The sequence below is a fragment of the Montipora foliosa genome, chromosome 13, assembly GCF_036669935.1.
Source record: "Montipora foliosa isolate CH-2021 chromosome 13, ASM3666993v2, whole genome shotgun sequence".
In the NCBI taxonomy this organism is placed as follows: Eukaryota; Metazoa; Cnidaria; class Anthozoa; order Scleractinia; family Acroporidae; genus Montipora; species Montipora foliosa.
Genome location: NC_090881.1, coordinates 40,429,853 through 40,445,582, shown reverse-complemented (window position 1 = coordinate 40,445,582; position 15,730 = coordinate 40,429,853). Strand labels below are relative to the sequence as shown.

The window sequence follows — 15,730 nt, the reverse complement described above, 5'->3', positions numbered from 1 at the left end:
CTATTTTCCTGGGAATGTTCTCATAATTTCTGCCTTCATGCAAGGATAACTTTTTCTCGCCAAAAAAAATTATCGCCATTATCGCCATTCTCCACTTGCAGAAATCCCATAACACACCTCTCCCCCCCCCCCCCCCCCCCCCCCAAAAAAAAAAAAAAAAAATTGCATTGGCATTGTTTTTGATTTCTCTTGGGAAGTCTTCATGTCCCAGGAGAAATTGCAAAAAAGATTATGCAAAATTTGGAGAGGGGGGGGGGGGGTGGGGGAGGGAATTAAAGAGGTATTATGGGACTTGTGCAAGTAGAGAATACACCCTTTTGCAGATACGGCGGCCTTTTTGATTTCTATTATTTCGAACGACATTATGGGATACTTAGGGAACAAATTAATATGCATCTGCCCCTAGGAACCCCATAATAGCTATTTGAAACAATAGAAATCAAAATGGCTGCCGTACTTGCAAAAAGGTCTATAGATGGTTTTCACCTGACGTCACGGCAGCAGGTTGGTGCACAGAACAAAAGAGAAAAAAAGTATTTTGCGAATTTGACTCTATTATAATGCAAGACATGAGCAATAATTTGCCATTGTTTTGTGCACCAACACGGCCGATTCATCACGTGATTGAAACCCATCTATCAAGGCACAATGTTCTTGATGGTTTTTGCGTTCCTCCACATGTGTTTTACTATTACCGACCTTAACTGTTTCACACTGACGACAAGCAAACCAGTACCATTCAGTTCAGTTCTGATCTAAAAAAATAAAGACAACAAAACAGTGCTCAGTGAAGTACGGTACCCGATAAGGGTCCTTGTGAATGACCCTTATCGGTCGCCGTAGTGGTAAACTTCGCGAGGCGCTGGGTGCACCAATTTTAGTACTGCGCGAGTTATAATGCGCGCGAAAAGCTTTTTGGTGTAATATGAGACACTCATTGTTAGTAATACAAAATCAGTTAATTTATTTACGGATATAAACATTTCACGTACGTTTTAAGTTGTCCTAGCAACATAAGAATAAAAAAATGTCTTCATTCTTGAATTTTGCTTACATTTCATAATTTTGAAGGCATTTATTAGGCCTGGTTTTCACTAGCGACGCAGGCATAAGCACAAGCTACACACGCATGCGCATTTACTTGTTGTTAATCAGTGTCAATTGTTCTCACAAAAGGCTCTAATGAACAACAAGCTACTGAGTTTGCGTATGCTTCCTGTGCTTTTGCTTGCGTCGCTAGTGAAAACCAGGCTTTAAGGGCCACCTAATCGCTTCTTGATTACGTATTCTTGGTTTGCACCCACGTGACACGGCGGCCATGTTGGTTGGTAATACAATACAATTTCTTTTCGCAGAGTTTGCATAACAATAAAGTTTAGTTCCCAGCGGAGAGAGACGTTATTGTTCTTACCAACCAACATGGCCGCCGTGACGTCAGATACAAACCAAGAATTGACAAATATTTTAGTATTTGGTGATAAAAAAAAAAAAAAAACACTCATTATAAATGCGTTAATTGTTAATAGCTCTATAACCTCTTAACTCTGATTAAGCAAACCAAAAAGAGCGAACACGGAAAACTACTCGCACGGATTTAAAGCTGCGCGAATAAGTCTTAACAAGATGCGCGAATGCGGAACAAGAATCCAGGTTTGTCCCTATCATCGTCAGAAAAGCGTCTATTTTTAAACCAAGTTTAGCTGGAAAACCGACAATAGACCAAATTGGCTAACCCCAATTCAAATCTCCTAGGGTTAAAATTGTTAAACTGTCTAAATTCCCATGAGAATTTCCTTTGTATCTAGTCTGCCAGTCTTTTGAGAAAATTTGAGAAAATGTAATGGCACTTTCAAAGTACGAACTACCTTGAGTTTCCAAGGAAATGATTCCCTGGTTGTCGTGTGTGTGCCAGAATTGTTCGAAAATATCCCGACTGTTTGTTTCAGTTTCGTGGTTTTACGGTTGTTGGTCACGCGTGACTGACACCCAAATACATCTGAATTTTTAACGCAAGCTTCACAAAGGAATTCGAAGTGGTTGGCAGAGGTCCCTTCCCTTTCCCGATTTATATAGGAAGATCGAAGGGTACCTGCTCGCAGGGTAAGATTCTTTGTGTATCGAATTTGCATTATAATGTAGCATTCACGTGTAATGTTTTGGAAATATCTAGAGCAAAATGTTGTATTCCCAAAGGGTTTGAATGGGATAAATTTTCCCGTGAAACTTGGTTTAAACATAGACACTTTTCCGACGATGATGGGGACTTGGGCTTTTACTTCGTGTAGAAGACGCACATGACGTAACAAAAGCTTTAGGGGTCTTTAGGGATTTAGAATTCTGATTAGGTATTGTTTCACGATTTTTGTTCTATTGTTTTACGTCATGTGTATCTTCTACACGAAGTAAAAGCCGGGACTTGGCCAATCTGGGTAATTCTTATTTTCTAGTGATTGGCTCTTATGTAAAATAAAACAGAGCCTCAGGAATTTTTTTTTACAAGCTTGTTTTATGGATGAAGGTTTCAAGGAATGCTAAAGGAAGAGTCTCTTGAAATAAAGGCACTTCACACTACTGGATATACATGTAAATACTGATAAACAGAAACATGATGATGATTGTGATGATAACGACGGTGATATTTTTTTCAAAATAAACAGACACAAATTATGGGGACAGATTATGAGGATGATAACAAGGATGCGGCAAGAACAGATACAATGATGCAGTTATGCAAGGATGTGCAAGTATAATTGGATTCACGCCCAAATATCCACTTAGGTCTAAGCACTTGCTATCGACAAAATAAAGTCAGTGTTAGGGCAAGCGTTATTTTTACATCAGGGCAAATGCAGCTGTTTAACTTTACTTGAAAATAAGAGTTCAGGGGACATTTTCTGACGTGATTGTCCATTTTCCTAGTCGGGAAGATGGGTGATGATGATGACGTTGAGGAGGATGATGATGATGATGATGACAAAATGGGGACCTTAAGCAAGGAAGACGACGTTGGCTACGAGAAAGTTGTCCAAAAATATTATTTCCTGTTACTGTAATAATTTTGCGATTAATCCCAGTCTCCCTGCATGGAAAGTGTGGGTCCACATTGCAAGAATAAAATTGATGATAACGGTATGGACATTTAGAGAGAAAACTTGAAATTCATTGTCAGGTGCTTGCGTCCTCCACATGACCTCAAAATTGATCATTTCACGTCAATATCAAGACGAGAACTGCAAAGAAATGTATTAAAATGTAAAACGCACGTCCGGGGCGTGCAGAACTATAATCGGTTTTGCTAATTGAAAGTATTGTTCTGTTGGGATATCGTAGCTGTTATCGTTGTCTTTGTTTAAGGTCCATAATAGGGAGTTTAAGAAACCATGACGGCTACGGCTACGGCGTAAGTTTGAGCTATTCAAAGTACTTCATGATTATTCCATCTCGTTTATATTCTTCAATATGAGCGAAGTGTCCTATAACTGGATTGGTAAGGACGGATTTGAAGTAAAGAGTGAGACTGAAGGATTCACTGTAGTTTGTCCACGTTTTGACGAGTACGGAAGAGAAAGGTTCAAAAATGCGTGCCGCACGTGCAGCACGATCATTTTGGTCCTTTTAACCAATAATATTACTGCTTTTTGGCGTTGTCGTTGCCGTAGCCGTCGTCGTTTCTTCAGCTACCTAATGATGAAGATGACGACGACGACAATGATGATGATGATGATGATGATGATGATGATGACGACGATGACGATGACGATGACGATGACGATGACGATGATGATGATGCTGCTGATGATGACAAAGACGAGGCAGGGGGCAGTGTAGCCTAGTGGCGTGGACCCTTGTCTTGAGGTCCGCAGATCCTGGGTTCAATACCCATCCAGACAACTCGTTGAATTTGATCCAAGTAGTCAATGGTTCAACTTCTTGGCTGCTCTTGTAAATAGCGCAGCTGGTTTGCCTCCGGCCAGTTGGGATTCTTAATAATAGCTGTTTCACTGACTTCGTTTCATTTGCCCTGAAAAGCCGCTATGAGGAAAGGTCAATTGAGCATGGGTGTATTAATGTACGTATAAATGAATGTGCGGTGACGATGATGATGATGATGATGATGAAGATGATGACATGGATGATAACAATGACAACACAATGACCATGATGATGACGACAGTAGTGATGATGATAGCGACAAGAACCGAAACAAGAGAAGTAAAAAAAATGACAATGTTTACAATAATGGTAATGGTGACAATGGCGATGATGACGATAACTATGATGAGGATGACTGTGTTAAAAATCAGGAGAATTCTCACAACAATGGAGGATAAGGATAAAGCAAAACAAGGACAAGAAGCAAGAAAATAATATTGACAACGACTCAGCAACTGAGAGATTAAATCGTTAACACGAGAAGCGTGCAACAAAAACTAACAACAACTTACCGCCTCTTCAATTCTTCTGATTAAGGCGATGGTAATTGTATTTTTCAGGTCCTTATATTCTGGTTTAAATTCTTGGTTAGTGAACTCAAATCCTACTTCAACTACATCCACGAAAGTATCTATGAAAAATTTCGAAAATGACAACAATGGAATCAAAACAACAATTAAGGCTTGCAAACTTTACAAAAAAAGCTGGAGTCTAGTAATTACGCATTTGTTGGACATTACTACTAAACCACAAAACAGCGAAACGAAACACGAAAACACCATGTATGACCCCACCATGCACTAAATACCAACCAACAAAGGTTGGATTTTAAGATGAAATATCGTTTCAGGCCTAATTAGGCCTACAACGTTATTGCCTCTAGTTCATTGAGATTAAGATTAGGATTCAGATTAAGATTGCGATTAGAAGATCTAATCTTAAATAAAACCTTTGTCGGTTAGTATTCAATGTATGGTGGGGTCATATATAGTGTTTAAAGGTTTTGGTGCTTCGTGGTAAAGTAATGCCCGCATTTGTTTGCTCGTAGAAACACAAGGAATCAACGGGAGCAAGTAAGTTCCACACTCTGTCGATAACACACAGCGCAAGATTGTGGTGCTCTTTGTATATAAATTATAACACGTCTTTGTGAAGGCCACCCAACGAGCAAATTAAGCCAAAAGCCCTTGACAGACATTTCTTGGCCCCTTGCAATGCACAACGACTGTCTAAAGAGATGTTTTATCGCCTAGAAGAATTTCATCTGTTTGGATATCTTGCCTGAAAATTGAAGTGTCCTAACATTTTAGGGAATGATATCTTCATAGCAGAATTTGTTAGCTGAACGTTACACTTCCCATCGAACTAGTTGCTTATCCGAAACTGCTAATTGACCTCTTTAAGTGCCAAAAATTGCAAAAACATCTCTTTCGAAAATGTGAGGGACTACTTTCCCAAGTTACGAATCTTTTATGTGACATTTTATTACTATAGCTATTTAGAAACGTAGATCCGAAATTCTTAGAACAGTTGGACTCTTCCGAACACATATATTTCACCAAAGATTATCGCTGGGTGTCCCTGCTTTGTGAAGAACAAATCAGCTTGCAGTGAAATAATTTTCCAAATGGAAAAAAACAACACACGATCTTGATGGCCTATTTTACAACCTTTCAAGCATCTTACCTTGACAATATCAGCACCCAACTACAGTAGACAAGTTAATGACTGAATAATATGATAAAACAAACCAAAAAATCCTCTTCCTCATGGTACAGTACTGAAAGGGGAGTCCATTTTTTACTATACGTTTAATAGGCCATTTTCGAAATATCAATATTCAGCTTGATAGTGAGGCGGACAGGACAAAAACAATAGAAACAACTTGCAGCGAATGTGAAAGACATTAACATATCATCCACTTTCCCTTGCCTTTGTCCTATAAACCTCTCTTTCAAGCTGAATTTTAATATATGGAAAGTGGCCTATTGCAGTTGCCTGCCCAGTATGGACAAGTTATACTCACAGCTTTCCCCGATTTTACATTTTTTTCTTTCCAAATTCGAAATTTTCATGGTGTCTTGACATGTGGTATCTTGCGTGAATGCTTATTTTTCAGTTGTCTTAAAAAACCTTGATGGTTCTATAACTCTCAAAGTGATACTATGATCAAAAAATCATTTTTTTTTAAATTTGGATTTCAAAACTATGTTAACTAAACACTAAGTGACCAAAGTTTTAAGCCTTGATTTCAACAAGACACTTGTTTATTTTCACTGGAATTTCCCTATTTAATAGTCCACCATTACTAATAACTAGCACTTCTCATTCTGATTTCGAAAATTCACTGTAGGCTTTCGGCCAATCGCTAAGAATTAGAGTTGAATGTATAATAATAATTATTCTCATAGGAAGTTAATTTCGCTAATACGGACAGTCTTGTCAACTTTTCCTTTAATGAGCTTTGTAAAGGGACATTAGAGCAAAAGTTGAATACTGCTGTCCAAACCTCAATAACTGACTATTTTGCCAATAAATGATTTCGAGCACTGTATGTGCATAATTGAAAGACGTAACTTTAATGTTTCGTACAATACTTACAGAATTAGCCGATGCAATTATGGGTATAAATGCACATAAACGTACATACCCTGTTGTTGACAATTCCTCCCAGTTTTTCCATCAGGGCAACGGCAAAAATACTTTATTCCAAGAGCTAGGCATACTTTTCCAGTTGTACAATTTGTCTCGCAATTCCCTCCTGAAACAAGAGAGGATTCAACTTTGGCCTTTTTCTTAACAGAACTCCTTACAGTTTTATTCAAAAACGTTTTTCCAGCAAATTCTAATCATGGAAACTTAAACCTTGATTCTTGAAGGCTTTTAGGATTGTAACTCAAGTTGCCCCTAAAGGGATTTCTTTACCCTTTCTTTAAGAGCAGCTTTTCCAACATACCATTAATGGCAATATAAGATTATGTTACATATGTAGTTAACATTTGTGGTATCTTGATTAAAAGAATCTGGATAGTAGTGAGCTGATATAGAGGCTCTGTTGATGCTTCTTCCATAGGAGATCTCAGCTAAATTAGCGTTATCGGTTGTAACCTCCGTGATGATTTCAACTAATAATATGTGGTCACTCTCACAAACTTGTATTTAACCTGATCTACAAATCTTTAATGACGTTGAAAAGTGAGACCAAAAATCTTAAGAATGCTAAAATAACTTACTGTAATTCTATTAACAGGATTAAACTGGTTGAGTCCCTTTGTTGTTGATTACTACGTGCAATATTGGACAAAAAATGGTAAAGAAAATGAGGTGAAGGAACATATATACATGTACCTATCGCCTGCCCTTTGTGTTCTATGATTCAATAACGGTCTTTTCATGGGCCACGTCCCCTCATCCCAATCTAATGTTGCCTTCAAAATTCAAGAGACGAGGAATGAGAGCCTTTGACCGTTGTTTGGGCGTAATTGCACTAAAATGCATGCAACTTAATTTTCTCTGAACACCTTTGTCCAAACTTGCTGCTCGTTACATTATGAAATCTTTCAGTTGCTTCAAGGATTTACACCATCTTTGTTAACAGGAATACAGTGACGTTCCATCATCCACATATCAACTGATTCAGATGGATTAAGAAGATTTGGAGGCCATTTTATAACAACGTTGAAGAGAAACAGGACACCAACACTGACTTAGATAATCCCCTAACTGGAGGTTTTCAGTTCAAATTCTGAACCCTTTCCTTGCCCGGATAAATGGGCTAAAAAAATTGCATTCTTTTCTTTGGCGTTAACAGTGGACAGAAACGCTGAAGGCTTTTTCTTTAGCATTACACGGGGTCAAAAATCATGAACCCTTTTCTTGCATGATGCAGGGTCAGAAAATCTGAACACTTTTCTTCAACATTAAAGGGCGAACAGATGCTGAATCCTTTCCTTGACTGATATTAAATGGAATCAAAAATTGTTTACCCGTTTTTTCAATGTTAAAAGTGGACAGAAATTCTGAACCCTTTCTTTGATATTGCAGGAATAAACATGTTTCTTCAGGAAAGGTAATTAGTTTAGTTCCTAGTAAAATATTCGGTGATGTTTATGCAGTTGATGTAAACACAAATTCTGCAAAACGAATTGAATTTTGCAGCTCACAGTAGAGTGTAGAATCCCACCTTCAAATCCTAGCAGGAATCTTCCACTAAGAACAAACTTCTCTTGAATATGCTAAATTTCGCTAAGTTTGAAATTACCCTAAGTACTGTTAATTTGGCACGGTTTCTCTCTACTGTCCTATGACATCACGCCATTCAATTGCCACTTTTTGGAAACGTCCGCTAGATAACTCGTACAAAAACACGTGATTTTCAGTATCATCCTCATAGGAAACTTGATACGCCACAATTTAGCTTGGAACGCACAGAAATCCAACTGGAAATACTCAATTTGCAATTAAAACAACGGGTAAAATACTTCCACATTTTGAGTTTAATACTCACGAACCCCCCAAGCCAAACACTGATTCGATATTGTTCAGGATTGTACAGTAATAATAATGAACTTCAACTGTATTTAGCACTAGTTTGGGACACTGTGAAGAAATCAAAACAAACAACTAATAGCAAATCGCACGTTGGTTTTTGGAAAACCGGAGTACCCGGGAAATAAACCTTGAAGCAGAGTAGAGAACCACTAAACTCAACCTACATGTGATACCAAGTTTGAGAATTTAACCTGGGCCACATTTGCGGGATGCAAGTGCCATCGCCGCTGCACCATCCCTGCTTCCCAATCATAACACTCAATTCAACATTACAGAAAACAATGTTGCCTAACTTTTTTGAAGAACGGTTTTCACCCTCAGCCCCGACCATTATCAAGTAAGAACCTACCTTCGAATTGAATAGTCACAGAATCATTGGCATGTCCATGAGTATTGTTTGCATCACAGCGGTATTCCCCAAGATCACTGACTTGAATATCGGTGATCAACCATGTCTCACTGTACCGAGTGCGGCCTGTGGGCACATGGGTCCACATCACAGATGGTGGTGGCGCTCCAGAGGCATTGCAGAACAATGTGACATTACCATCTTTTTGGACAATAATTCTATCCACCAAAGGCACAATAACTGCAGGAACTACAAAGGAAACTTATATGAGGAGAACGCTGTTCCTGTTAATAGCAACCGTTTTTACAGTATTACAGTCAAATTGTTTGAAAGATCACAGTAAGCTTAGGATGGTCTAAAGTAAAACGCCAGTGTGGCATTCCCATCTGTTTCCCTGTTAAGGTAGGGAGGGGAGATGAGACAGGTGGTTAAAACAGGTATGGAGTACCATTAACGAAATGGGAATGCCTCATACTTTTATACATCAAGGAGTTCGACTGGCAGTAAGGACCCTGATCGCACCTTACTCCCACCTGTGTGAAAATTGTGGGTTATGTCTATGGGAGGTTTTGTGCGCGTGCTCCATATTTTCTACCTCCCCAAAATCGACATCTGAAGCTTCTGTAATTACACCAGGGCGAACAGTCAACTGGAGCCTCGCTCTGCTGTGCTGTCCCTCGCCTAGTTTCATCACACATGGCCAATGCTACTTCCTTTGAATTTAAATTTCATAGGATTGCACAAACGTCAGTATTCTCAAACAGGATCTGACTTCTAATAACAAGAATGTGAGAATACACCTTTTGCTGTTCATTTACGCAAAATACATTCACTTACGTCAACAGTTGAAACTATATGGCAAATATACGATCATTAGCACTTCTATAAACTTCATTAACACGAACGAACTTTCAGTAACGCTATTTGCATATGTATTAATATTCAATAGCATCAACGGATGAACAATTGCACCTTTGGACAATCAAAGATAACAAATATAATTTCAATATCGCGCAATGGTTAATCACTAACACCAATAGGGAATCAATTGCATAGTATGACAATCAATGGCGTATTAGAGACATACAATAATGCAATTTGCAGAGAGGCACACAATCAATTGCACCTTGATACAATTGTTTATTCCATATGGACAAACCTATGCAGAAATAATAATCAACTAAGGAAAAAGAAATTTCAAAATTGTTTAAAATTATCCTTCAACTTTCTTCATTATTTAAACATTTTGGAATGCATGTTTGCACAAATCTGTGCCACTGTCCACATTTAGCAGCCATGATAGTGCCAATGTTTCTCTGCAGGGCCTGAAGTAGCGACTGAGTGCGGAAATTGCCTAACATGAATCCTTGTCGTCTTGCCTCTGATCTGTTGTTCATCTGTTGTTGCTGCTCTGGACGACTTATGTCCGCTTTTATGGCCGCTTTTAAGGCACTCAGTGCTTGCTCCAAGATGTTAAGGTAACGGACTGAATAGTGGTAGCCTTTTAAACTCAGAATTAGGACCAGGAATGACAGGATTGTTGTGGGCTGGTGCGCCGTCATAAATGAAAATCGCATGTTCATTTGGGTCGAGATTTAACCTTGCCTGTGTCAGAAAATCATTAAATCTTTGTCCAGTCATTCCACCGAGAAATGACGAGTGAAAAACGAATCCATTGGTGGGTGAAATTGCCAGAGTGCTACAGTAACATTTCTCCCTCGCTGACCACATACTTATCGACATGCCCTCTCTCCCATCTTGCTCGTCCGTCACTTCTTGCTGTCGAAATACTGTATCCACACTCGTATACAAATATACTATGATTCACTACAGCATGGCGCGTGAACCAGTTGGCATAGTCGACTCTTTTTTGCAGGACATCAGGGCGGTTTCGTTCAGGTGGGAGTGGCCTTACCAATTTTACACGAGACAACATACCTTGAAGTGTTCTTGCCACTCTGCGGTCATTGGTGGCCTGTTTTCTTGGAAGACGCTGTCTCAATTCTTGATTTATCTGTGCTTGTGTTAGCAGGCAAATTTTCGTTTAAAATGTAATTCAGGCAATCCCTCATTTCATCATCTACTCAAGCATGATTTGCTCCTCCTCGCCGTCTCTCCTTCTCTCTTGCAAGTATGGTGCAACGATACTTCTTGCCACTGATAGGTTTACTCCGATAGTAGAGGCAACCGTCAAATAATCTTCATCAACATCCTTGAAGGCTTCAATGATTCTTTGTCGCTGTTCAAGTAAGATTCTGTTTCTTGGTGGCATGATTTTCTTCGATTCTTTCTGTCTCCAATGCGTCTACTTGTTCATACTGTTTGTTACAGTACTGTACATATACAAAATGTTCTTCGTTTTATATATTTATTTTTTATGCAAAAAATAACAAAATTTAAATGACAACGTACATACTATTGCATATTTGTTCAGTATTTTAAAAATACATGTAACTACGATGAAGAACACCAATGAATATTTTTTCTTCGTATTGTTTATTCGAAAAATACCAACGTTTGTCTGTTTACGTTAAATGATTGGTCACCTCGAATAAACGATTGTATGAAGGTGCAATTGATTGTGCGTCTCTATGCAAATTGCATTACTGTACGTCTCTAATACGCCACTGATTGTCCTACTATGCAATTGACAAAGATTCTACGATGTCTTTTGCAATACTTACAGTTTACAACAATTGATGTTACTCTGGAGACTGATCCAACACTGTTTGAAGCAGTACACCTATAGTTTCCTTCATGCTCTTTGCCTGAGATGGCCAAAGGCATGGTGACATCACTGTTATCAGAAAGTCTGGTCCAGTGAACCATTGCTGCTGGGTTACCATCAGCTGTACAATTGAGGTTCACTACATTGCCGCTATTCACGGTTTGACGTGCAGAAATATATGTAATTTCTGGCTGATCTAAATAATGAAAAAACACATTGCAAGCAATCAAACAAAAGACAACTGTTAGCCTAAGTCTTGTCTTTCAAGTTGGGCAATTTCAGGTGCAAGGTTCACAAACTGATTGTGTCTTAGGTTTTACAATTAACTGGATAGGTATTGAAGAAATTATGGTAGAGTTAGATGATGTGTTCATGAGTTTTTGTAGCTCTGAAAAGCCAACTGGAAGCTAATAACATGAACGAAATTATGATTGTAAGTGCCTGAAACAAGTTCTAGCTAGACAAGATACGATGATATACTTACACTGCACATCAACTGTTACCACCTTTGTGTCAACATTGCATGGGTTACTAGCCTCACATCTGTATTCTCCAGATTGATTTCTTTGGATATTTGTCAATACCAAATTTGAATTGGTGTGTTGTCCACCGCCAACTATGATCCATGAAACGAATGGTAGGGGGTCGCCAGATGCTTGACAAGACAGATTCAAGTTTTCTCCTTCAGTCAACGTCTTGTTCCCTTTAATGGCCTCGATTGACGAAGACACTATCAAAATAGACAGCAAATCATTTCATCCTAACATGGTTTTCCAGATAATTTCTATGATAGTGTTTTAATGGTTATTAATTAATTAAGTTCAAAATTATTTTCTTGTTAAAAGTATTATTATCCAGGACAGTGTAGTCTTCAGAAAACTGGATGGCTGATGGGACTGATCTTCACTGACCGTGGTTACAGTCAAGACGTACTGGTCAACCAACCAGTGTTAACTTGTTAAAATACGTACCGAAATTCTGTGCAAAGAGGTATTAAACATACCAAGCATTCTGATTTGTTACCGATCAAAGAAAGTCTCAAATGGCCAATCATATGCGAACCCAGGATGCAAGATTTTTGCATGATTTTGTAATACGCGAGTCAGGACTTACGCTAGAAGCAATGACCCGGGTACCAGCACCCGTCTGGAGTACCCGATTTTTTTTGTAACGAAACTGAAAATAATTAGTCTAAAATAAATTAAGGACGGTGCCCACTATTGTTATTGCGATTACGTTCGGTGCATCTCGAGGTACTCGGATTTCCTATCGGCGCTGATAATTTATACAGGGATATTTATGCGCGGTTCAAAACTAGGCGGAGAAAGCAGAACTTATCAAGTGTTCTTGGTATCCAAAAAGAAAATTGGGGGTGACCATGCATTTTTCAGAGATAATTTAGCTTCAATTTCGAAAAGAACGCCATACATTGCTTTGTATTTTAAAGCTTTTTACAAATATCGTTGATTAATTATCTCCGAAAAATGCGTGGTTACCCCCAATTTTCTTTTGGATTTCAATAACACTTGTTAAGATCTGCTTTTCCCGCACATTCAGTAAACCGCGCAAAAATACGTCTGAATTAGTAGGCACCGTCCTTAATTCTTGCCTTTATTGTTGAGTATCATCTTCAAAAACCGCTTTTGCGTCAACTTTCTCAAATCAGATAATTGAAATAAACTCTTTCTTTGAGAGAAAAATGTTTTGGGATGCACGTCTTTTTTAACTTTAGCACTTGAGAAACCACATGTTTGCAAGCACATTCTGTGTTAATTGTTATCATGGCGAGCAACGCGCCTTGGATAACTTTTTCTCAGTTGTGTCCAAACGGTTAGTCTTAAGGTTTTGCAGAATACCTTGAAGCGTAATTTCACAACCACTGCATTTGAAAAGAATAAATAAGGGGCAGTGACCCTGAGCATGACCTTCACATTACTTACTTTTTTAACAAACTCTGTAATGTTTTAATTTTTTTTCTTCGGAACTGACTTCTTGCAGAAAGGCACTTAAGAACTTCAATGACCTCTAACGCTTAGTCCATGGAACAAAGTCTTATCGAGATTATTGCATTTATTCAGCACCCACGGTAATTAGATAATAATCATTGATTGACACTTTTTACAACTTGAAGGTCTAGGTAACAACTCTTTAATACGAGTTTGCGCATGAGAATTTGGCTTCTACGTCAAATACGAGACAGTACATTTCAACATGAGGAATCTTTTAATATCCAAAATGTTGACTGCTACCCGGGTTGGATGAAAACTACACTTTATGTGTATGCTAAAATCGCCTATTTTAACAGATGCAAGTTTCCACAGAATAGATTGTTAATTATTTGAATGAAGGAGGTAATGCAGTGTCTTGTTGAGTATGCAGCTCTTGGCTGTATCTTACCACACTATTTTGGCACACAAAATGTGCAACACACAACAAAGTCATTACATAGCTGTAAAGCGGCTAACTCGATGTTGTACCCAATTAAAATCTTCCGCGATTAAGATCGTTTGTGTTATTTTATTTGCATGATAACATGCATGGCATTCATATTTAAACTAGTTGTGCCTTGCGGCAAGTGCCAACGAGGCAAAATTGTTTTATGTCTCTGGAATGTGTAAAAGTTTGACACAGAGGTAAAATTATTTTACTATAAATGAAAGTAGGAAAGGAAGAGTGTGAAGTAACTCTGATAAGAGTCTTGGTCTTGAAGGCATAATTTTCATCACGTTTTTGAAATGTGGAATGTTGAGGGAGTATTACTTATAAAGTTCGAAGCAATATCTTGTGATGTTGAAGTGTTACCTTGGGTTTACTGGTTGTTTGAGTATTGTTTGAAAAAATGTGCACATGAATTTTCGTTTCATTTTTTGATTCAATCAAAAAAAGAAATACAACAAACGTATGAAGGTTTTTGACTGAACCCTTGGATATTACATCGATTACACTTTATTTTTTTTTGAGAGTGTTCTGTCTGGGTCCAAATATTATCGTAAAAACATTATACTCTTTGTCCAGAGAAGGGTGGATTGCTTTTGTAGTGGTATACACTGTCTCTGGTTGACAATTTACTCTAAAACAAGAAAATAAAGGTTTGATTATCGAGCAACTGCTGCCATAAAGAATAAGTGACAGAAAAAGCACGCTGCAGTGAACATAAATCATGACAAAATGGTATGCTGAAAGTTAACTATCAGTATAAACACAAGCTCAACTATTACACTGATGGCGTACTGAAAAACGTTCGGCAGCCCCAGGGAATGTGTTCATCGGCGCAACTCGAACTTTCACGCACGTGGTGATGAAGGTTATAATAACAATAATAATAACAGCACTGTATTTCACAATTGAATGAACCCTGAAAAGCAATGTCTGCTAAGCTAAAGAACCCAACATTTAGTTGTCGGCTTGTAACGGCGATTAATCAGATAATAAATGTATTGAACGCTTTAATCAAGCAATATTGTTTACCCCCGCTTTGTCCAAGTTGAGTGGTTTTAATTACGCAACGCTGGAGTTCAAGGACAATTCTTTGTGCTATAAGAAGATGTGTTATAGTAATTTGCTCAATTCTTTGATGTGAAGTCTTCAAAAACGTGGCAATCGACGAAAGAAAGCACTGGTTTAAAATTGACAAGCGAACACGCTGGTCCGAAATTGACAATTGAACACGCTGGTTCGCAAGCGAACACGCTGGTTACATACATACTTTTATTTGTCATACATACTTTATTTGTCTTGTAGGTCAATAAAAAAAGGGCAGCTAAAAAGCTGATGTGGACCTAGAACTAAAGTGTATCTACAAAATTTAAAAAAATTAAGTTAACGAACTTACGAATTATTTACAATAAATAAGAAAGAATACAATACCCAGTAAGATAATCGATAGTTAATTGACTATAGTGCTAAAAATAGATTTAAAATAACAATAATAATAATGATAAAAATAACATTAGTATATGTAATTTACAATGTCTTTGTTTATTCCCTGCATGCCATTAAATGTTATTTTATCTAAAATGGTGGATTTTGCTTTAAGAGCAGATTTAAAAGAAATAACGTTCGGTTTACTTTTTAAATACATAGGTAAGTTATTCCAAAGAATTGACGCACGATGACAGAAAGAAGATCGAAGGAAGTCACTCTTAGGACGTTGCACGTAAAGTTTAAGA

General features: G+C 38.0%; 1 protein-coding gene across 3 annotated transcripts in view; it reads right to left on the bottom strand.

The window, feature by feature from the left end:
- The window catches only part of LOC137982327 (hemicentin-1-like), a 59,726-nt gene that overhangs the window by 15,705 nt on the left and 28,291 nt on the right, over nt 1-15,730 (bottom strand). For all 3 annotated transcript variants that reach the window (XM_068829404.1, XM_068829403.1, XM_068829405.1), the window contains exons 15-20: nt 12,046-12,291; nt 11,518-11,757; nt 8,834-9,082; nt 6,584-6,694; nt 4,446-4,564; nt 700-755 (exon numbers count right to left, since the gene is read on the bottom strand). In XM_068829404.1, the coding sequence (XP_068685505.1) occupies nt 700-755; nt 4,446-4,564; nt 6,584-6,694; nt 8,834-9,082; nt 11,518-11,757; nt 12,046-12,291 (1,021 nt within the window). The remainder of the gene's footprint in view (nt 1-699; nt 756-4,445; nt 4,565-6,583; nt 6,695-8,833; nt 9,083-11,517; nt 11,758-12,045; nt 12,292-15,730) is intronic.